Source organism: Temnothorax americanus, unplaced genomic scaffold, assembly GCF_048541705.1.
Source record: "Temnothorax americanus isolate GAGA-0224 unplaced genomic scaffold, ASM4854170v1 Scaffold1, whole genome shotgun sequence".
Classification (NCBI taxonomy): Eukaryota; Metazoa; Arthropoda; class Insecta; order Hymenoptera; family Formicidae; genus Temnothorax; species Temnothorax americanus.
The window spans coordinates 4,811,158-4,836,199 of NW_027509230.1; the positions used below are offsets into that span (position 1 = coordinate 4,811,158).

The 25,042-nt window shown below is 44.7% G+C and overlaps 2 protein-coding genes across 3 annotated transcripts in view; one reads left to right on the plus strand and one right to left on the minus strand.

The window, feature by feature from the left end:
- LOC143901780 (uncharacterized) overlaps positions 1–25,042 on the minus strand; it is a 66,716-nt gene that overhangs the window by 35,829 nt on the left and 5,845 nt on the right. The gene's annotated exons all lie outside the window — the stretch shown is intronic.
- LOC143901729 (uncharacterized) overlaps positions 1–25,042 on the plus strand; it is a 41,025-nt gene that overhangs the window by 12,252 nt on the left and 3,731 nt on the right. Inside the window, exons 2-6 of the mRNA XM_077414246.1 lie at positions 9,140–9,252; positions 15,790–15,837; positions 16,144–16,617; positions 16,698–16,979; positions 17,101–24,853. Coding sequence (XP_077270372.1) covers positions 9,162–9,252; positions 15,790–15,837; positions 16,144–16,617; positions 16,698–16,979; positions 17,101–24,853 — 8,648 coding nt within the window. The 5' untranslated portion in view covers positions 9,140–9,161. The remainder of the gene's footprint in view (positions 1–9,139; positions 9,253–15,789; positions 15,838–16,143; positions 16,618–16,697; positions 16,980–17,100; positions 24,854–25,042) is intronic.

Sequence of the window (25,042 nt, forward strand, 5' to 3'; positions counted from 1 at the left end):
TCATGGTTAACGTACTCCTAATCGACGTAATTGCCTTGCCGAGACGAAAGTACGAGACTAATAAATTCATATTCTTTAACGCGTTTTATTGTATATATTATTTATACGTCGTATATTAGAGAAAGTCGAATTATTTAATTTTTTAAGAATAACTTTAATTTTAATTTTAATTCTAATTTTTTTATCGCGATAACATACGTTTAGTTTATAAAAGTAATCTAATATAATTCTAATTAGCATTACATACAAAATGATGAATTTAATAGACTCTGATAATACTTTAAATGCTGCGTAACTATTTTCGCGGAAACAATATTTAGGAGCATGTGTAACGAAAATGCAGCGCAAGAATGGGCGCTACGTGCCGGATAAAACAGCCACTTATGGATTATCCGTGAAGAAGTCGTTGCATTCCCGAGGCTTTCTTCGTGTTTACACGAGCGTGGCATTTCTCGCTGGAAACTTGCCGCTTGCTCCGTAGGTTTGCTCTCAAAGGGCCCGTTCGTGAGTAAATGGTGCGACGAACAGGAAAAGACTATCAACGTGGAAAAGGAAGCAGCATCGTCGTAAAATCATTTGTCAATAATTTTGAAAAAAAAGAGGATAGGATATTATCCTTTATAAATTTAATGTCATCTTTAAGCGTGACAAAATAAAAACGAGGAGCTCCGAAATGCAGAATAGTTAAAATATCGCGGAAAGGGAAAACGAAATAGGAGGTAAAACGGAAGTTGCTTAGCTTCGCGTGAATTTTTCAGAATGAAGGGGAAAACGAAGAACGGGCCGTGTAAGTACGTCTCGTATCAACCAAGAAACTCAGGAGCATGACGGACGAACGAGGAAGATGAGATTACACCTTCGTTAATTTTTTTCTCCTCCGATATATGTCGGAGATATAAGCAGGCGTACGGAGCCTAGACGAACGTAAAGAAGTAACTTACAGCCGAGTTATGTGCGTGGTATTAATATCTAGTTAATTGCGTAGTGGCGAGAGGCGTACCTTACGCTGGTGAGTAAATATAAAATGCAATATTCCGAGGTATTTGAATGAGAGCATGTTTAGATCGAGTTCGTGTCTGGAAGCATCGTGGCTCGATTGCAATATATATTTAACGTACTTTACTAGTATCTCAGCAGCTCTATTAGTAGAAATTTTACGATCAAGCGAAATGTCTTGATCTTGTACTAATCTTATGATTTGTGATGACATCTGTTAAACCAAGGTGGTCACGATGATCGCAATGCTGATGAAAAAAAGCTAATAATATTATTATATATTTAGCTTGCGATGTAAGAAATAAAAGTATCAGGAATATTATTTATTTAAAAATGCTGGCTATGTTTTTAAAAAAAATTAGCATAAATTACTTTATTGGTGCAAATGCCTTGAAAAATGTAATCATAGAATCTTTCCGAGCGGTACAAATGTATATGCGTTTATTAGCTGCGCATTTGGCGGAAATGAAGAGAGGAAGCAGAAAAAAAGAAACGAGGAAGATGCGTATCTCGCGAGATTGTAGGCGAGGAAGATGCGTCTTTTTATGAGATATTACGATATCGATAAAGAGGCGTATCTTGCGATAATGCGCGTTATTACGTGCTGCCGAGCAAACCAGCAATCGATGGAACGACCGATCGATCGATCGAGGGGACGTTTCAATCGCGACCAGTGGATGATAGGCGTGTACCTATACCCTGTATCATAATGAGTCCTCTCGGGTTTCTCATAGCACAGTTGAACGACTGCTATCATAAAAAAATAGGATAAATGAATTTACTGCGTAAAAACCGATTAGCCTATATACCCAAAATTTATTTTTAGCTGGATATTCTGATGGCACCGCAAAGAGTATATATTAACCTCGATATTAACGGAACTAAAATTACGACTGTTTATAGTGTGTGTGTGTGTGTGTGTGCACTATGTCCCGCTAAAGACCAGAGATCATCGTACCGGTAACAAAGTAGAGAGCGTGTCTCCACAACATTTAATTTCTTATTACGAGATTTCTACCGTGCTATCATGGTTTTCTTGTCTTGATTATTTCGAAGATAGGTCAAGCATCTTTGAGCACTTTTTTTACCCCATTCTTTTATTTTTCCTGCACGTTCCGATTAAATCAAATTAACATCTCGTATAACGCGATAAATGAATTCAACTCACGAAGATTTGTGCCAAATTGGAAAAATCTGTGGCAAGTAGCGAATTTAACGCCTTCCTGTATTCGCCATAAACTGACAAGTAAAACATGAAATCGCGCGTTTTGACGTCTGAGATTAGTAGCAGGTAAAATGCGAACCGCCGTAAACGCGCGAACGGGCCTGATATGGGCGAGGGTTGCGCCGCGCCGTCGGGGACCGCGGGAGAACACGAGGAGTCCGGGTGGTTTATCCCGCGCAGCGCGTAATTCTAGCTCAGGTAGGTTTATAAATAGAGGCCGTGTACGTGTTGCTGACCTGTTGCTCGAGAGCACCCTCGTGTGAACGTCGGGGCCCTGAGTAATCGAACCCCGTTGTTCCGAGAGTGCCTTCTCTCCTCGCCGCCTCACGTACCGTCGTTCGTGTCCAAAAGCGAGCCGAGCTGAGCCGCGCGCGCCTAGGAGAGATCATTAGGCGTAATGAATACCCGATAGTCCCTTAACTCGCAATATAATCGCCTCGGAGAAACTCCAAACACGATCGCGGGCATTCGGTGTTCTGCGCGCTCCGAACAGCCTCACGCCGAGCATTACTGCGATAATGACCGCTCCGCACGAACCACGCTGCGAATTTCAACGATGACCACCATGTAATCGGCGAGGAACACGCGACCTCACAGCTTACATGGAAACACGTGCGACGTGTCTTATAACCGCGCACAAATAAAATTCATACGGGACAGCGCGGGACATGGGTCGCTAGAGTTCTCCGTGTCGCGATCTCTCGCGTCTCGATGACTTCTCCAAATAGCAACGGTCAGTTTCAAGCTCGAGAGATTGCCCGCTGATGATCGCGTAACAAGGTCCTCGCCGTCAACTTGTCCTGCCGCCGGCCGCACGCCGAGAGACTGTTCAGTTTACCTGGCACGCGGAAGTCACCTCTTCAGGGACCGCGAGGGCTACCTCGAGCGCCAAACTCGGCATGCGACCATATGTACCATGCGGCATGCGATATACGAGGGAAAAGCAAAGAAGCGAAAGAGAGAAAAAGGGAAAATGGGGAAGAATACGCGGCATAGGCATTTTCCTGTTAATTGTCGTAATTAATCGTGAGAGTTCCTCGAGACAAACGGAGGTTGGAGAATATCTCTAATAGTGGAAAAGTCATGAAATTTCATCGTTCATTCTGCAATCTGCACGGCGTCAGTCGTAATTACTCGTAACACGTTTGATACGCTACGGATTCGCCTCTTTGATCCCATGATCCATCCGTTCACTATTTGCAGCCGTAAAATTAGAAATGTGCGCTATGTTCGTAGACGTGTGTTTCCTCCGCTCGTTTGTCAAGATTCACTATCCCTGTGTTTCTTTAATCACTGCCAGTGCTGAAAATCTATAGTTTACGTCACATACACAGGAACACAGCCTGTGTATCAGATACAGTAAATTCGTCCTGCGCGATCCTCTCACTCCGACTTCCTTCGTGCCGGCATTCAAAGCGCCTTCCTATTAACGGAACTAAAATTACGACTGTTGCACTATGTCCCGCTAAAGACCAGAGATCATCGTACAGTACCGGTAACAAAATAGAGATCGTGTCTCTCGCAATATTCTTTGTACGCGCGGCTATGTAATTTTATACTCATTGAAAGATTCCACGTTTCCTTGGCATGCCGATTTTATCGATAGCTGTCTGACTTTCGTATTAGTTAAACCTTGTCATTCAGAAAATTGCTTGTTCTTTTCCCACATAACTCTCGCGCAAATAAAAATAGTAACCAAATTGTTTGGCCAATTTAATGTAAATGCTAAATTTTGTAAATTATGAGATACATAGATGCTTCGTATTAATTTGAAAATCTCAAATTATGTAGGTGATATATACTCATTCCTGTAAAACTCTCAAGGACACGATAGAGACATTATTGATGTACGCTAGACCGACATACTGTTATGCCAATAAAGCGCTCGGGATGGACCAGTACTCGCGCTGTCAATTATCGGGTTTTTAGTCGTCGAAACTTGCGTAGTCCTCAAAGAAGATGAAGCAGCACGTCGGCGGCTCGAGCATCGGATATCCCTTTTACGAGAGGCGGACAGGTCCGTTATTCATTCCCCGACTCGTACGATACCAACGTGTACGAAGTACCACCTTGCCGGAAGTACGCGCTTTCAGTCGCCGAGCATTTGTTGTCATAAATTGTTAACCGCGTCATTACTCGTGCGGACGTCGTAAATAAAACAATGTTGCAGTTGTACAAATCAATTTCAGAATTTTCAATGGGCGTTTCGTGGCACGGCGGTAAGGAAGATCCGCGAGCTTAAACAAGAGATTAAGCAGCTTCTTTACGAGAAATGTGTATTTCGTTACGTCTCTCTATATAAATTGATATGTCCACGTCGCACAGTCGCACAGTCGCGAAATCAGTTCCCGCTCCTTAAACTATACGCGCACGAACGCTCGCACGCATGCACGCACTCACGCACGCGCACACCGGTTATCGAACTGCGGATTTGCATAATGTGCAACGCGAGACGCGTGATTAAATGAACTGCGCGTGCCGATGACGACAAGCGCCAAAATACCATGCTCAATCGTTCTGTATGCAGATCTGAGCCGTCGAGCCGATTCTAAACGGTGGCGGTGATGCGACTCCTCTCTGAATGTCGGTCGATCTGACTGGTTCCAATCTGATTAGTGAACGCGAACGGCGAGCAAAACCGGGACACGGCATTCACGACGCGAACTTCGCCCACGGTCTCCTTTGCCGGTCGGTTGTATATAAGGAGGTTTGTTCCCAGGTGAAGGTAATCATATTCCGCGTTCCACGATAATGGTGAACGAACGCAGCCTCTGGGCCGTAACGGAACCTCTGCCACCAGCCTGCACCCCGGCCTCTGTGTCGGGTCCCGTGTGGGTGCACCTATAGCTTAGCTGCACCTCCATACCTTCTCTAAGCCAAACTCCTATGTTGCTGCAATTATCGCACGACCGGCTGTTATCTCGGCAAGCACCGTCCTCCTCCCCCACGATCGTTATCGTTACCATCTTGTTCCTAAGCGCGGACAAGGCGGACTAGCCTCTGAACTTGACCTGACCTCGTGACCAGCCGCAATCGGGCCTGGCACCGGCCGGCAACGTACAACGCGAACGCTAATAACAATTAATTTGCTGTTATCCATAATTGAATGAATACTTACTCCGCCATCGGCGGCTGGAAACCTCACGTGAAAAAGGATCCCGTTGCGGTTGCAGGAGCTCGATAGCGATCGTTATTATTACTCGGCGTGAGGGTTACCTCAGCGTGAACGAGCCGGAGAGTAATACGCTCGCCGGGATAATCACGACGTATTAATTAGTGCATTAATTAGAGCGGAGGCGTTGCCTTACTTCGCGTTTAACGTACTACACTACTCACTCTCGTTGTTGTTGCTGAGTGGTATTACTCGCCGTTCTGAGCCTCGCGTCCAACGTAATTTATCGTGAGCGTGAAAGTGAAATCGGGCAAGGCTCTCTTTGCTTCGACATTCGTTAGCGTTACCGTTTTTGAAGTTCCTCGTAAATTATCGTCGACAATACCATTCTCGTCGATTCAGAATGCTCGTGCTGAGAAACCTGACGACTGTTACCGGATTGACCATAAATTATCTGTGACTGTGCTAACTGTTCATGCTCGTTAAATGTGCAAGCTTATTTGAGAAGAACTCTTATTTAAAAAAGTACATTAGTTTTATGACATATTTCTTAAACTAATATGATTCAATTCTTCAATTGAGTAATTAGACTTCTTTGTTGAGGTTTATAAAAATTATATCATTTTTAATAGACGATTCTTGTAGGAATTGTCTCTAAATAAAATCTATATACAAATACGAGCTCCAGTATTTGTGAAAAATATGTAATGGAGAAGAATAGCGATGTTCTTGAATTCATTGTGCCAGATATTAAATATGTAGAGAACGGAGAAAACATTTCTCTATATTTTGAATAATTCACACGTAACCGCAGTAAATTATAATCGACAACTCGGAGAGGAGCGGATCCCGTTACGAGCGGGCACTCGAGCTCTGAGTTACGAGGATTTGGAGAGAGTCAGAGGTTTCCAGCGCGTGCATACGTAGCACGTAGCACGTATACGATCGGTGGTCGTCAGCGCGTGCTGCAACCGGAAGATGTCATCGCCGGCAATTACGACCGGAACGAACGCAAATTTATCGGCGACAAACATGCCGCGCGTAGCTCGCAGGCCAGACGCGACGCCGCCGTCTGCAACGATGCACTTGGATGCGCGTCGCGCCTTGTAAACGCGCGCATCCGAAGACACGGTGCCTTCCGTCGCGGCGCGGTCGTACCGAGAGCGCAAGTGGAATTAGTCTCGGTTCGACGGACGCGCCTACCGCTCGTTTCTGGACGAGAGCAAGATGGAAAGTAATGAATGCACCTTACGACGAATCAGGGTGAATCGACGAGAATGCCGATCGTGCCGATCGAGGGAAAGAGAGAGAATGAGGGAGACGAAGACCGGCCGGTGCCGGAATGGAGCCGGGCCGATATTTCCATTCACAACGCATCACCACACGGGTGTGTCGTTTCTGGGTTGCGAACACGGCCCGCGCGCACCTACCGAACGTGAGATACGGGAGAAATGTGGTCTTATCGGGAGTCACTTCTCGGAAGAACAGACGAATGGGTATGAAAATTAAAAGAGATTAATGACTCGCTCTGAGTATATTATTAAAAATCCCTTTGCTTAATATCTTCAGAGATTTTATTTATTAAAATTCTATTTAGGAAAGAGAGAGAGAGAGATCAGAGTTGACATTTGAATTATATCTTGAGGACAGAATTGGGTAACTTTAAATCTGTATGTATGTATATTGCAAGTGAAATGAAATAAGAACTTAGACCATGTAAGTTTAGAAGCTATAATTGTTTCGCGGATTACCGCGAATAAAGAAGCTGCAACGACAGTCGAGTATTACATTTGTAAAGTTCGCGGAAAAAATTCGTATTTCTACTATGCTCATGCGATCCGACCCTGGCCAGCACTCGGGCTGAAGCTATAGAGGTGCGTGCGCGTATTAGCGGTATGCGCTCGTACCCATTCACCGGATTCCCCTGTTCAATGGACTGTACCGTGAATACGCAATGACGTAAGGGTCCCCGTTGCTTCGCCAGATAGTCTCAACGTATTGCGGACTCAAATGTCCGTGTCGCGGCGCGGCTCATAGCGCAGAAATATCTCGCGGACTTATCCATTGGTGCGAGATTCATTACGATCGGCCGGGATGTAATTTACTGCGCGGCTAGTATGAAACGGACGTTAACGAGCGAGCGCGAGTTTAGGTGTCGCGACTCGCATTGCTTCTTTTTCCATTTCTTCTTCTTCTTCTCTTCCTCCTCTTTTCCTCCTTCTCTGGACTACAATGAGCTGCCGGTGGATGTTCCAGGAGAAGAGTGGCAGAGGAGGAAATATACGTAGGGGAAAAGATGAAGTCGACAGGTAGAAGAGAAACTACCTACGCGCTCTCGCACGCGCTTCTCTCTTTTATCTCGGTACCGCTTTGTATTAGGCCGCTGTCGCACGGTTGGTATGCGCCGCCGGCTTCGCCAAAGTCCTCCTTTTCTTCCTGCCCAGAGATTCTTATTTTTCCTCCTCCTCTTCCGCCTCCTCCGCTTCCTCCTCCTTTATCGCGTTTACCAGCTAACTCAGCGCTCCTAAGTAATTTCTTTCGGTCAAGAACCCGCAGATACGATCATCGCCCCTTTCCTCTTTCCTCCCTCTATACATTGGAACGGAGAAATGTAAACGCGCTGACATTCAATTTTATAGAGCCCACTTGAAAATTGAACTTTTATCATGAAATTTTTTTTTTACTCACGCTCTTTTTCGCGCGTCTATTCCCTTATCGGGCGAGCGAGGCTCTGCACCATCCCGCTGGCCAGCGGTATATGAACGAAGGAGGTTGAGCACACAGCGGGCTCGTGCAAACATGCGTGCTCATTCCCACGCACCCACGCCTCTCATAGCTGGCTTACGCTCCAGGTAGACAGACGAATCGCATTTAGCCTCCCGCCGCGACGCAAATGCGTCAAATGTTTTCTCGCGTTGCGAATTTCGCGTCTTGACACCGTGATACATTGTATACCTTAAGGCTAATTCTACCAACACCGATTAACTCTCTACAGCGTTTATCTGTTCTTTTTCTCGCGACTGTCTGTTTTCCTGACACTGATTACATACAGATATACTAATATATAATTATTAATATATTGTTATTGCTTTATATTATATGTTCATTTACATAATTAATACTTAGTCCATTATGTATGTTATATCTTATATTGTTAGTCGCGTATGAGATCGAGCTGTGTGCGGCCTGCATCAGGCTCGCGAGGAGCGATCGGTCAAAGTGCAGAGGTGCGTCTAGCTCCAGACGCGACCACTGTGTCCGTCCAGCTGTCATCCTGTCAGATCAGGGCGAGAGTTACATGGTAGAATGCCACGTGACGAGATAGATATGCCTTTAAGCCGCCTCATGATAGAATAGATAAGCGTACAATGGCTCGTTATACTTTCGCGCGTATGCAGATAACGCGAAAAAATTCTCAAACCCGTCGCTGAGTAGGTTTGAATCCAAGCGATGAATCGAGCGATTGCATTTGTGATCTAATACTAAATGATATAAGGCGCCACCCATGTTTGCGTTAGAGCATTTTAATATTATTCATTGGCATTTGATAATTATTGAATAATCGATGATGTAAATAAACTTTAATTATATTTAAACGAAGACATATATATGTAGAATACTTAGAATTCTGTAAGTAACAAATAACTTAAACTTTAAATAGAATTTCGTAATCCTAGCTTCTTCTTAAATTAGCTCTTAAACTAGCCCGACCGCACATTTTATATGTAGCCGCACAAGAGACCAAAGCTTAGTTTATGTTCGCATGGGTAATGTAAGCTAACGAAAGCATCATTTACGTGTTGCAGGGTACGGAAGAAGAGTGCCGACATGTCGGCGTTGAACGCCGCGCTTTGTAGACGCGGAATAATCCTCTGGCTGGCCGCCGTCCTACTGCTGGCGTCACGATCCACGCATTCTGGTGAGTTTTTGCAGAAATGCCTCAGTGTACTTCTAGCTCTCTTTCTTTCGTCTGGCTTCAACGCCTTGGACACGCTTGAGCCGCCGTACAAAACGTGAGTCATTTATTTGATAGAGAGACCGTGAACGCGCGGACTCCCACGAGGAAATAAGAGATAGACAGGCAAGAAATATTTTCGCTCGCCCGAGAAGACGCGATCGGATTATTTCTGCTTGTGGCTTGCTCGAAGTCAGATTGTATTTCCACCGAATCATACATAAATGCTGTCCATCCATAAATGTAGCAAAATATGCTGGAATCGTAAAAAAGAAAAAAAAAAGTTTTTGCTTCCACTTTGATGTTGTGTTTACTCTTTTTACACTTTGAATACTGACAAGAAGTTGAATATTGCGGTAATAGAGACCAAAGAGAAAAAGAGAGTAAAAGTAATCTCGGATGAAGATGAGAAAAGTCTTTCTCGTAACTCAAGCATGTTTTATTGCATTTATGATGGAAACTAGTTTTCTGAAGGGCAAAAGAAGAGTGATTCTATTAAAGTACGCATATCTCGCGATAAATAAAGTCGAGTCGCGTTATTTTGCGAGATTAGAATAGAAATACGATGGAAAGACTTAAATCGGGCGTAAATGCGCGTATACCGTGCATTGAAATTAATTTCTGAAAATCAGAGTCGGGAGCAGAGACGATCACTTCCGTGACCGTCTTTCTTGTACCGTCTGGTGTGACTAACGCAGAGTCGGCCAGCCAATGTTTGAATGAGCGAGCCACGTTCTGTCAGGCCGTCGAACCTATCCGTGTGTCTCCCTTCTTCTCTGGCAACGGGGAGAGCATTACCTCATAATGCTCACCTCTGGCATCGGTGGTGTCGAGGCCCAAGGTGCTTTCCCATGGACCTGGCACACCATATTCGTTCTTCGACCACTCTCGGGTCGCCTTTAGGCGGTCGGTCGGTCGCCTCCTTCCTATCGTGAACCTCGTTCCGCCAGGTTCCGCGAACTTCTTCCCTTTACGTCGAGCTGGTTTAAAACGGTACGCCTGGACCTCTCTCGAGTTCTGGTATCGATATCAGAAGAAGACGATCCAGTTAAAACGGGGCCTTCAATTGTCGTCGCTCGTGTCATGAATTATTTCCGGGTATAGAAAAACGATGATAGATTCAGTAGCCGCAGTAGTCGACCGCAAATTCGTAAAATGCGTCTCGGTGTCGACAGAAAAAGGCTTCGTCATTCCCGTAATTCGTTATTCGAGAAAGTAATTTCGCATCTTGTGGTCAAGAGGCTGCAAAGAAGACGAACCTATTTCGCACAGGCGCTCATGACGATCGATTGATCGATCGGCCGATAGGGGAGCGTTCTCAGAAAAGCTATGATACTATGAACACGACGTGCAAAAACGTTGCATCGTCAATGAAGGCTTATTGAAGATGCGTCAGTTTTGTTTCTCCCCTTCATCAATCGGCCGTCGGTGTTTCAGCGAAGAGCAGGTGTGGTTAAACCGACGGAATCGATTGAATTCCACGACTCACCCGGCGTGTCTTCCCCCGTTCTTCTTTCCCTCCTTCCTTCCCTCCGCTTGGAAATCGCTAGGCGATTCTGTGACTCTCTATCGCATGCACGCTCGTATCCTTTTTGTTCCTCGGGCTTTTCTCGAGCGGGCAGCAAGGACGATCGAGATCGACGCGTTCGATCACCGGCGATCCATCAGGCGGCGGACAAGTTTTACTGGATTATGCGTATCTTCCTTTGGACGCAGCGGGCATTTGCGAGATACTTGCATTCAAAGGAAATCAGCAATATCGCCGGCTTCGAGAGGCAACAGGTTTCCATTGTAAAAAAGCGTTTACCTATCGTGTTGTATTACCACTCGCGTAGCAATAATTTTCTTCTCAAGTCCACTGTCAGATTATCAGATTTACTTGATATATTAAATTGCATTTGACGGACTTTTCAAATTGGATTTAAAAAACAGCGAAAAACTACAAGCGACATTCGTCTCTTATGATTTTTTGCAACCGTGTCAAATTGTTACATGTTTATGCGATCATAATTATTATGCGCGATCGGAGATACGGCAGTTATTAAGTATTGTATAGATATCACTTCTCAGTAATATATAAATAAACGTTATTATCGAAATTCCTTGAGACAATCATTTATCACACTTGACCAGAATTTATGTTCGATCGGTATGAGTACGGCTCGTGAATTCCGTAAATTCCCTTCGTCTCTTTCACTTCGTTCAAAATTTACACAAATCGTTTCTTGCATTAGCATCGAAAAAAAAAGAAAGAAGAAGAAGAAGCAAAAAATACGGCACAATAAAATTTATTTTTTCGGTAAGCGGAGGAATCAATTTCGGAGTCCCACCCGGAAGTGATCTAAGTCTCTGAAGTCAATCGAGAGAAAAAACGCGTCTCGGCGCACGGTCCTTCGCGTAGCGGTTCCTCCACGGCTGCATCCACGTGATGCTGTGTGAATTCTGGTCAAACCTGTAAGCCCTAAGGAGCAATCAGTCGACATGCCCACATCGGGATGTCATTGACCGCGTACCTCACCGTTCGCCACTTACGGTCCACCGTACGTTATCCACCGGAGTCGCATCTGACCCCTAAGGCGTTCCATATTTATGCTTAATGCTTAGCAAAGTGTCGTTATCGTCGAGTATCATCAAACTCTCTCGTGGCGAGCTTGTCGCGTCGCAACGGCGCGGAGTAGAATCCGGATGGTATTGCACGCGGCGCGGAGCGCATAAAAATTCGCCGAGATATATGGTGACGTGGATCGCATACAGTTACGCACATATTAAATCTACTCGAGTGTCTTATGCGAAACGTAATTGTACAAATCAATCTATAAATCTGCTCGAAAGACTTTTACACGTCCGAAACTGGGCGCTCTGCATGGATCCTCCGAATTACAGATCGCGAATGAAATCAGATCATACGAAATTCATCCGAAATGAAATCCCCGAAATAAATCTATCGTGAAATCTTGCACGGGAGCAAAATAATGAGAGTGCTAAGGGGATCTAATGTATTTTTGATAGCGAGTGCGAATACATTTCGCGCTGTCAATTCAGACGAGAAAAAGCTCTCGCCCTAAGAGGGTATAGAAAGGACTCGTTGTAACCGGTACGTCATAAGAGGACTCCACTCCCTCGTCCTCGCGCGCGTACTCTTCAGAGCTCTTCTCTCTTTCTCTCTCGTCTATGTACCTTCTTGACTACTTACTGAGATGGTGAGGTCAGCAGCGGTCATCCGACGAAAGGTATAACGGAACGCGTGGGTGCAACGTCAGCGTGACACGGATTAAATCGGTTGCGATAGATTCATTTTGGAAAATGGGTGTTTCGCTTTCGCAAGGCATAATTTAAGGGCGATATCCGCGCATCCACGGCATCGCATTCAACGTCGGCTAGATCCAATCGCACATACGAAACATTCTCGCGCAACGAAGTGAATCGCGGTTCAAAGATCTCGAGCCCCTTATCGGAAATGAGTGTTTCTTTCCCGAGTCGGGAATTATTCTCATTACCGGACCTAACGGTGCGCGGACTCGCATCATAATGTAGGAAGTGGCAATGAACTCAATCCCGTGTGATTGGGAAGATATAATTTATGATTGTCCTCGAAAGGGGCACCATTGCGCTAGAAACAGTACGGCGCGTATTACGCCAGAACCGGTCGGCCAGGTTTCCACAGCGTTACCTTCCGGATACCCATGACATTGACATTAACATTCTCGTCGATACAAACAAATAGCGTTATTTTTCTGCTCCTTCCCCGTAGTTGGAATTTATTTCGATAAAGTTACACGGCGAGTGGGTTGCGTAATTTCCGAGTAACTGGCGGTCTTTCGAGATGGGCTTTGCCGAGGAAAGTTCCGTCATGACAAGTCTTTCTTCTCGCGTACGCACACACACACACACGCGCGCGCACACACACACACACACACACACACACACACACACACACACACACACACAAAGGGAAATTATTCCATCATCTTTTTCATCAGTGTGCGAAAAGACTGTCTTGGTGAGCGCACAACGGAGGAAACCGCGACCTTGGAGAATGCGTAATGCAGAATTTCGTGCACGCAATACGCCAGGGGCTGGCTGCGGTGCCAGGTGTTCATCGGAGCGTGTGCGGTTGATGGTAATGAACTTTCGCGAGGCAAGGCCGCCGGGAATGATTTCATAACGCGAGCGCAACAGCTCCGTGTTCTCCTGTTCTCCGCGGTGTGTAACAGCATCGTTCGCGCGCGCGTACGCGGAGAAAGGAACGGGTCAGGTCGCGGCACGTTGCGGGAGGAATCGAGAGGGTCGCCCTCGAAGCGGGAACGAGACAATTGCGGGTGGGGAAACGACACACGGAGAGGAAACAGGAAGACTCGGCGGTACGTTGACTTACATAATGACTCCCCGCGACTCCTCGAGATACACGTATATGTGCGTGCATGTGTATGCGATATGTATAAGCGCGATCCTCTGTCCTTGATTACGAGCGAGGCGGCCGAAGAACGCATAAATCTCGCGCGCGGAAATTATATTCGAGGGAAGATACGTTTATTGTTGACACCGATAAACTCCCCTACATTGTCCTTTTTCTATGTGACCAAGATTGATTTAGAGTCTACGTTCCGCATACACCTCGAGAGAAGTTTGCGCGAGAGATCTTTAGAACGTACCTTAGCCGATGCACTTCCGCGCGCGGCTTTGTACAATCTGTTTCATTCGGAATTGCATTTTTGCATCCAGAGGTAACGGAACATTATCTCGCCGCGTGAGATTTATTGGACGACTCTCACTGCACTTCTTCCGAGAGAGGTAATGCGCGATGCGCGCCTTTCGATTTCGAAAAGGTAAGAATTAAATGTAAAAAACCAAGCGGATCGACGATCGAAATCATTGTGCTTCATCGCGTTGCAATTTGCTGTTATTACAGTCAAAATGCGTCGCGATTTTTTTGTCAGCATCTCCCGGTTGTATGTGCTCAATGTCCCGTTAGTCCGTCGACGGTAATTTATCGTTACCGGTGAAGAAGCGAAGAAAATGCTTGCTCGCGCGGCAAAAAGTTGTCTTTCAGTTTTTGGTGCGCATCGTCGTAAGACTCGATGGACCGTTCAAAAGATGCGAAAATTCTCCGCTGATTCCAGGAAAGAATCGAATCAATGATGATTGCAGCAAACATCTTTCTCTCTTCCTCCTTCAATTTTCTGTCACGGTATACCCCTCGCTATCCGATAAGCTGCTTTTATTCAGTAACAGTCCAATTGTCTCATTATGCGTTTAATTACCACGAGTGCATATCGTTGTTCGTATTGAATGATCATATTGTGTCGTTGTAGTTAAACGCTCGCATAATGAAGATCACGTACAGAGATTACAATCGTGTACACGAAGCCTCGACACCTTGACCGTGGTCTCCGTGAAGGGAGGTGCGACGTAATAATTTAGTCTGACCATTGTGCGAGACAAGAATCGTCTCGGTAGGCCACGCGTACGTGATGGGTTCGTATAACGTGGAGGCACGCGGCTCGGGCTCCGGTTTGCTCGTGGGACTGACGAGACACAACCAAGCGTCCATTCAACCATCGTTGGGCTTCCCGGTACAAGTTCAGTTCACTGGAAATCACCTGCATCGCGGAATGCTAATTCTTGAATATCGCGAAACTCGCTTCCATGTGTTGTGTAAAGGTACATTGATGGATAATGAGTTCTTGGAAACGATGTATGTATCGAATATAAAGTTCATGTCGATATCTAATCTTGGAAAAATGTATTGATAAATTTTAATAAAATAATATATTTTTTTTTATGTTTGGATAATCCGTACTTTATACACATTGCACGGATGTCGTTTAGAATTTTTCATGTAATATAAAGCTAAATGCTACTTCGAAGATGAGAGAGCAAGAATGAAGGCGGTCGGACCGGTATAAATAATGCTCATTGTGCGATTTCTCGGTGAAAACATCTCAGTGATTGTACTTCGGGAAAGTATCCTGTCATGTTTCAGGAACAATCGAACTCAAGTCCTGGGCGCGACACTCCAATTTTAAAAAAGAGATTGCAAAAGGCATAGTCGCGTAAAAAAAGAATGGGCTCGCAAAGGGAGACACGCGATTATTGTACGCGAATGTCCGCACGGATTGCGCGCGAGAGGAAGAGCCAAATGGAATTCACTATTCCATGCGCACTCACCATGCAACTCATATGACTAGGGCGAGGGTGTTAACGAGAATTCGCCCACGTGTATTTCGCGCCATATGACGCTTCCACTCGTTCCGTTGTTAAGCCCCGGTACACCCTCGAGAGACGACGAATGCGTCCCGCCAGTAATTACTATGATAAACTGCACGCGGGAGACGCATTGACGTCCACCCCTGCAAATTTCCCCGAGCTTATTCGGCAATCCCGTTTTATGCTTTTTGCTTTTCATTAACTTCAACTTCACGTACACGCCCGCGCCTGTAGTCTACCTGTCGCGGCAAGCTCGATCGCATAGCACTAACAGTTGTGTTTCTTTCATTGCAGCGCCGGTATATGACCAAGATACCACACAGATTACAGAGTACGATGGAGGTATGTATATCACACCTGGTTTTGTTGCATTTAATTAACTGTCACGTACGCTAGCAATGTGACATTAATTGTAATTTGAGAAGTCCCATGCGTCATACTTTAATTCAAAGTAAAAGGATTAAAAGAGAATTATTATACATGATTTTTATACATTATAAAATAAAAAATTTTTCTGAATTTTTCGAAATTGAATTTATTCGTTTCATTTCGCAAGAAATATAATAATGTTGCGAAAATTTTAATCGCGTTGTGTAATTACGATATTTTAGAGACTCGGTATCTAATTAATGTTAAATTATTTTCTAGTCACCGCTGGATGTTACTTCAACTACCAGCGGTATCAAGAAGGCGACAGGATTATGACGAGTGAACCATGCCTAAACTGCACATGCCACAATCGAATGTTGATGTGCTACTTGAAGGTCTGCCCCTTCACGAAAGCGATCGGTCAGGATTGCACGGTGGAGAAACGTCCGGATCAATGTTGTCCCGTGATCAATTGTCCGGAAGTACCGGTTCAGTTGTTAACGTCGACGACAAGCGCACCGGCGACCTCGGACTCCACGGAAGTCGGTTTCCACGACAATTATGGCTGTCATGTCGACAAGAGGTTTTACGCAGACGGCGCTATGCTGCCGTTGGATCATCACAATCCTTGTGAGCTTTGCTACTGCATTAGAAATAGAACCACTTGCGTCATGCAAGAGTGTACTTTACGAGTGGCTGGATGTAAACCGGTCTATCAACCGGGTGTATGTTGCCCGATCAAGTACAATTGCGGTAAGTAATTGCGTCGTCCTATGATATCTCGGTGTTATTTCGTGCTGAAAAGTGCTCATAATTATTGATTCTTTGCGTAGAATACGATGAGGAACCTAGCACCACGGTTGGTCCAACTCCCGGTCTCATTATGACCACAACGCTACCTCCTGGCGTGTTACCTCAGTGTTATTATGAGGATAAAGTCTACGAAGACGGCGATCTGATTTATTCCACTCAGCCTTGCCAGCATTGCTATTGCTTCCGAGGCGAAATCGCTTGCGCGGTGCAAAATTGCGGAACGCCGATGCAAGAGCATGGAAAGAATTGTACGGCCTTACCGCCACCGGAAGGAGAATGTTGTCCGACCACATACCAGTGTGGTAAGTAATTTCACGTAATAACTAATAGTTGCGATGTATTATGTAACTCAACGATCTAATAGACGTTATTAGTCAATGAATATTACGCATTAAAGGATATGCTCGTGTATGCTTATTACAGAAGAAAAAGGAATTACCACGGTACAAGATGAAGGTGAAGAACAGCTTCCGGAACAAGTACCACGTGACCAAATTACCGAATCCCCGGCGCTGGTTGACCAGGAAGATCAGCAAGAGAAGGGAGAACATCCTCAGGAGGAAATATTCCCGGGTATAGACAATAATATACCGCAAGAGGGAGAAGAAGAAAAGAATGTTGAAGGAACTATCGAACATATTACTCAGGGACCCGTTCCGTCTACCGAAAAACCTGAACAACAACCTGAAGAACAGCCCGCAACATTACCAGCAGAAGAGATAGAAACTACTACTATTGAAAAAGAATCCACTCCTTCTCACGAACATGTTACCGAAATTTCTGCTGAAATAACATCGGAAAAGCCAGGATCAGCGGAAGTGCCCTCTGAAGTAGAAACAGCAAAACCGGAAGCACCTACGACAGTACAAGAAGCTGAAGAAAGTTTAATTACAGAAGCACCTGCCACTAAATTACCGGAAACTTCATCTATCGCGGAAAACTTACCAGAAGAGGTATTAACGACAGAACATATACCTGAAGAACACGTAAGCACAGAAGAGAATATAATTGAAAAAGAACATGGTATTTCTATTACTGAAAAGGAACAACCGATTGAACCTTCCATTACTGAAGCAACGCAGACTGAAGGTCCAATAAAAGAAGAAGAAACTACTAGCCCGCACGAAGAATTATCAACGCAAACACAAAAAGAGATAACCGAGGTAGAGAGAACAACAGAAGAAGAACAAATTAGCGTAACGCAAACGCCGGAAAGACCGGAGATTTTGACTGAAATCATTGAAGTAACATCGTCAACTGAAGAGCCTGGTATCAGCACTGAATCGGTCAGCAAGCAGCCAAAGGAAAGTGAAAGTAAACCAGAAAATATTCCAGGTGAATTCTTGGCAACGCAAACGGAATCACCGAAAGAAGAAGAAACTGTGACTGCCGCTCATGAAATATCTAGTACTGAACAAATCATCACTGAGAAAGAAAAAGAATCGTATCCAACGGAAACCGCTGTTACGGAAGAGATTCATTCGACTGAAGTAAGCGGTCCTTCTACAGAACAACCTGCCGAAGAACAGAAACCAGTAGTATCTGAGGTTGAAAAGGAACAACGACCGGAAGAGACATCTGAGCATGCAATTGAAGAGCAAGCTACTGTCGCCGCTAAGAAAGAAGATGCCGGGTTGACTGAGAGTCCAGTGACGGGCGAAGGAGAATCAACTTCAGAAATTCCAATTCAAGGCCCAACTGGCATACCGATTCCCGAACGAAGCCCAGAACAGAAGGCAGAAGACCAGAACGTGTATCATGTGACGGAAGACTATCACGGTGTTACGCATCCAGAAATTAGTCCCGATAATCTTATAACTGAGTCTCCGCAAAAAATATCTACAATGTATCCCCCACAGGAACAAGAGACTACGCTAGCCCCATCAGAAGGAACTGTAAAACCGATTGTGACGGAAGGTGCTGAAGTATCGACAGAAGGAACCGCGAAGCCGACACTAGAACAAGCTACGGAAATAAATTTATCAACTCAGCGTGAACCTGAAATCACTACAATCTCTGAAGAAACGAAAACGGAAAGCACACCTGCTGTCATTGAAGTTCAGGCTAGCACGGACTCTTCTGCAACTACTATCGCTCAAGAAGTATTAGAAGAAGAAGCTAAGAAATCTAGTGTGCCAGAAGAGACAGGAACTAAAATATTACAAACGGAAATTCAATTAACAGAAAAGACTCCCAGTAGTGAAGAAATTCCTACAAAAGGACCTAGCGTTGAAGAATCTAGTGAAAGTTCTGAGGAAGTCAGTGGCGAGAAAGGTGAGAAAGAAGTGCAACCAAAGAAGGAAGAGGAAATAGAAACGCAACCTCCAATCGTAACAGAACCAGCTTCCGAAAAACCCGCATCAATCCCAGCGGAACATTCGACAGTGCCTTCGGATCTTGAAAAAGAACATGCTACGGAAGGTGAACATGTTACTACTGTAAGTCCTTTTGAGCAATCAATGCACGTGCCAACACAAGTCGAAGAGAAAAAAACTGAAATAGTTTCTGTGGAAAAAGAACCAGTTACTGAAAAACCAGTTGAGGAACGTGTTACAGAACATCCCGTTGCAACACCAGGCATAACTGGTGAAGAAGAAAAAGAATTACAAACCGAAGAACCTGTTTTGAAAGAGGAGCAAACCACGGAAGCGATAAAGACGATAGAAACTGAAGAAAAACTTACAACGCAGATACCTGCTGTCGAAGAAAGAATAACTGAGCAACCTGAACAATATTCTACAGAGAAAGCTTTGGAAGAAGTTGTTACAGAAAGCCATGGTCCGGAGGAAATAAGTACGAAAGACGTGTCAACAGAAAGTGCAGAACAACAAACTGCAATAACGATAACAGAAAAAGAACCATTTAAGAAAACTGTAGAATTGAAACCAACGGAAGTTACTCCAATTGAACAAACAGAATTGCCCGTTGAACATCCCATTGAAGCAGGTGAAATTGAAAAAGAAGGTGAAGAAAAGATTTCTGTGCCTGTATCCACGGAGGAAGTGCAAACAGAAATACCTGCAGTTGAAATTGGAGTCACTGAGACAATGGCCGGGGAAATAGAAAAGACTGAGCCATCCGTCAGCGGAGAATATATACCAAGTCAGCCTTCAATTCCTTCAGATCGCAAGGAAGATCAGGGACCTATTGAACCAGAACAAATAACGCAGAAACCAGAAAAAGAAATAACTGATACGCCCGAAGAACCACAGAAGCCGACAGTACCTTCTGAAGAGGAAACATCTCATATTCCATCTTTGGAAGGTGTTGTTACCGAATCTGTTCTACCCCAAGAAAAACCGGCCGAGGGTAGCACAACTGAATCTGCTGCTGTTAGCGAAACTGTTATACCGGAACAGCCTGAAATACCGAGCGAACAACCGGAAAAAGTCGCAACCGAACCATCCGAACAGGAGGAACAAACTCAGGAACCAATCATTGAGGAACAGCCAGAGGTACATGAAACATCCAGTCCTGTACCTCACAAAGAGTCTTCCATAATTCCTGAAATTCCTGAAAGACCAGTTGAAGGCGAAGAAGTTAGTAAGACAACCGAAATCGCAGAAGGAAGTACGACGGTACCAGTATTAATTTCTGAGGCATCAACTGAGCTGCCTGGATTTGAAGAAGCTACGAAGCCCGAAGTTCCTATCGAAAAGGAAATTACACCTGCGACTGAATCTGTATCTCCAGAAAAAGAGCAACCGGAAATACAAGAGCAAGTCACGCAACCATCGATAAAAGAAGAAATACCAAGTAAGGAAAAAGATGAAACAACAGGCTCAGTTGAAATATCCACTGAAGAAAGTATAACTCCTGAAACATTTGAAGTGCCGATTATTAAGGAACAACCACAGAAACCCGAAGAAGAAGAAATTATTAAAAAACCTACTATCACGGAGGTGCCTGTTCATGAAGAAAAAGAGGAATATTCAACGGTTGCTCCAAAAGAAACACCTGAGGTGACAATTATTACTGAAATACCACCAAAGGGTGTACTTCAATATACAACAAATATTCCTGAAGAGACTTCTGTAGAAGGAGAGAGTACGTCGGAGATCGTGCCTCGTCCAGCGGGTATTCCAGGAGAAGGTAACTGCCTCGTTGAAGGACAATCTTATAGCAATAATTCGGCGGTTCCTCCGGCAAACGCGTGCCAGACTAGTTGTCGTTGTATCAGCAGCATTGTACAATGCGAACTCGTGCAATGTCCTGCCCCGCCAACGCACCTATCGAATTGCATGCCAGTTCACACGAACGGAGAATCTTGCTGCCCAATGTACGCTTGTGATTTCACACCGACTGACAAATTGGAATCTGACAGTCATGTAATCGAACCTCATGTTCCCGAAGCAGAAGGAGAAATTCAGAAAAATGTTCCGCCTACGGAGATATCAACAGAAACTATGGCAGAATCGAGTACGTTAGCTGGTGAGATTAATACGCCAGAATCACAACCCTTGGAAATTACTGTTACTCCATCTGAAGAAGAGATAACAACTGAGAGGCAGCAGACCACTCTCAAACCTATTGAAATAGTTTATGAACAGCCAACTACACTTAGGCAACCTATTGAGCAATATCCTGAAGAACAAACCATTAGTCCGGTGTCTGAAACATCACAAGAATCTGCCAGTCAAATACCCGAAGAAGAACATACCGTGCTACCTAAGGTAGGAGAAACTACCGAAGGAAAAGTTATCAAAGAAGGTATAACAGAATCAGCAGCTTCGACCGAGCAACCGCAGGAGGAGATTGGGGAGAAGCAAGTTACTGTTAGTGGCGAAGTAATTACTTCCACGCATGAACCTATAGAACAAGAACCTCACGCCACCGAAGAAACTGTTACAATTCCAAAAGAAAAAGAGACTTTTGTCCCTGTCGAAGTAGAAGTTACGACCATAGCCGCTGGCAAAGATGAAGAAATTATTACGCCAACCAAAGAGGAGAAACCTACTGAAGATAAAGGTATCGAAGAACAACCTACGCTTAAACCAATTGAAGAAATCGAAAAAGAACAACCAGAAGAAGAAAAAATTCCACTAAAGCCAACCTCTGAAGAACCTGTTATTGCTGAGGAACACGAAATATCTACAAAATCGGAAGAAATTGTGACAGGGAAACCAGAAATTTCAAAAGAACAACAAACTGTCAAACCAACCGAGTATGAGAGTACTTCAGTTCCTGAAATTCAGTCGACAACTGAGTATAAACCCGAAAGTGAAATAAAACAAGAGACAGTCACATCAACTAAAACTGAGGCACCAGAAGCCCAAACAAAATTGCCTGATATCGTTCCAAGCGAAATAGAAACACAGAAGCCAATTATACCTGTTGAATCAACGACATTGATACATGATCATACGGTAAGTGAAGAAGCGCCGATAGAAGAATATACGACTATAAAATCTTTGGAAATTTCCACGGAAGAAAACACGAAGACGGAGCCGGGTATTTCAACTCAAGCTCCTGTAATTGAAGAAGAGCACGTTACCATTCCTGTCTTGCCTGTTGAATTGCCTGGCGAGGAAACCACTAAACTAGTCGAAGAATCTACTCCTGCAGTTTCCCATGAAGAAGTATTGCCAGGAATAACGGAAAGCGCAATAGCAAAAGAAACTACAGAACACGCTGAAAAGCATACAGAACCATCGGTTACAGAACCATCGGAACACGAAGAAGAACCATTAGCCACAAAATCTCCTGAAGAAAAACCATTCGAAACTGAATCTCCGGTCATAACCGAAGAACCAGCAAAAACTACTGAAACAGAAGCAGAACACGAGAAACCTACTGAAACCAGCGTTCCTCACGAACCGGAAAGTACGCCAGTCTCGGTTGAGAAGCATCCGGAAACTACACCTGAAATTGAATCTCATACGCCTGAATTACCTACCGAAAAACCCACTATAGTCGAAGAAATATCAACAGCGTCTGTATCTGGAGAAGAAGCTGGCGAGCAAGCCACTACATCGATCGTAAAAGAAACTGAGCCAAGTCTGAGCGAAGTGACTAAACAGCCGATTATCCCAGAATCCAAAACACCAGTTGTAGAGGAAGAACACGTCACCGTCCCGATCGAAGAACAAACTCCAAAATCCGAGGAGTCTCCTGTCGAGGAACAGACTGTTGCTTCTCCTAGTCCCGGTGAAGAAGAGATAACAGAGGGTGGTGTTTCGACAGAAGTGGCCGTACCGGTAACGAGTCAAGAGGAACAGACAACTGAAAAGGCTATAGAAATTGTCAAACCAGAAACGCAATTGCCCGATTTAACGGAGGAGGATACCGTTATTCCTGAAATTTCCAAGGAAGAGCAGAAACCTGAAATTGGAATAACGGAAGAACCTGGTAAAGAGGAACCGACTACGATTCCGGAACTAACAGAAGCGGGCAAGAAAGAAACGGAAGAAGCTGTTAAAGAGGAAGCTGTGACGCCTGCTAGTACTACAGAGTACAAACAAGAAGAAATTGAACCAGTTGTGAAAATTCAAGAACCAATAGAAACAACGACTCTTCCAAAAGAACAGAAACCAGAAAAGGACAGTCAAGTTACCGAGGCTAGTTTACCGGAACATCCAGTGAATGAACAAGCGACAACTGTGGCAAGTTTGATACCCGAAGAACATCCAACGATGCCGGTAAAGACAGAAGAACAAAGCACCCTTGAACCTGAATATCAGACAACGTTATCTACTCCAGAAGAAGAAGTATCGAAACCAGCAACTGAGATTAGTGGAGTGGAGAAACTTTCACCCGAAGGAGAAACCGTTACAATTGAAAGTACGGAGAAACCGGAGAAACCTGTTACAAAACTCGAAGTAAGTTCAACTGAAAAGCCTGAAGAAGTTCCATTCGAAACGGAAAAGCCGGCTGAACCAGAACAGGAAACAGAGTCGCCCGAACAAGGTGAAACTACTACGAAAATAATTGAGAGTGCAGTGACAAAAGAAACATTACCGGAAGAAGTGGTTCCAGTCAAAGTGACTCCAAAAATTGAAGAGAAACCAACAGAAGTTTCTACAATAGGAGGAGAAGAAGAAGCACATGTTACGGAACCTATTTCAGTTGAAACGACTTCCGTTCATGAGGAAGAACAACCATCGATAATCAAATTACAGCCTACTGAAAGGCCTCTTCCTTCTGAGGAAGAAACTCCTGCAGGAGAAATTCAGCCTAGCCAACCTGAAGAAGAAGGAGAGGCTCATCCAACTGTACCCGAAGAGAGTCATCCGAGTACAACTGAAGAACCTCAGTTTACCACGGAACATGCACCCGAAGAAGTTATTACGCTAAAAGCAGAAGAACAGCCAGCAACTTCTTCAGAAGCTGTCACTACTGTTGAGGGTCCAATCAAGGTTTCTGATGTGAAACCAACTGAATTGCCTGAGGAGACAGCTACCGTCGGACCGGTAGTACCAGAAGAACCTGAATCTCAGATCCCGATAAAGTCCGAAGAAATTCCGCAACCGGAAACGCCAATCGAGGAACCTATCATAAAGACGCAGCCGTTACCTACGGAATTACCAAGCGGAGGAATTACGGAAGAAATTCCCGAAGAGGAACCTATTCATCCACAAGAAGGCGAAGGTCATCCTCACATCACTGACCATTTCCCGGAGGCTACTCCGAAACCTGAGACCGATTATAACTTCCCCGAGCAAAGACCGGCGACCACCTTGGCTCCCCATATTCCGGAATATCCTGATCAACCCGGAATATCGGGCGAGGACACTCATTTCCCCATGCCCGGTGGTAGTTATCCGAATCCCGACGATGATTATGGCGAGGAGGATTATGGTGGACCAGGCACCTGCCGATACGGCGGCAAGGTCTACGTTTCAGCGCAACAGATACCCAGGGACGACCCGTGCGACTTTTGTTTCTGCTTCAGGAGCGACATTATCTGTCTTCAACAGAGCTGTCCACCGCCTATTCCGGGCTGTCATGAGGAACCGATCAGCGGTTTTTGCTGCCCCAGATACGAGTGCCCTGTATCGATGGCCACGGCTCTTAATTTGACCACTACCACCACCACGACTACGACCACGTTACCACCGCTCTTCCACCCGCACGCTTACAAAGGTTCCGCGAGACGAAGTGGCTGCCAGGTTCGTGGCCAGGCCTATCGAGTGGGAGAAGTTATTAAGTCGGCGTCTGGACCCTGTCTCCGCTGCATGTAAGTTTATGAAAAAATATTTCTCTATATATTCCCTACACTGAGAAAAAAATATTTAGATATGCTGCCAATAGCTTATTTACTTAATATAATACACATATTTTTTTATTTAAAATTAAATAATTTTACTTAATTTAAATGAAAATATTTAATTCTAAATAAATATGTGTATTATATTAAGTAGATAAG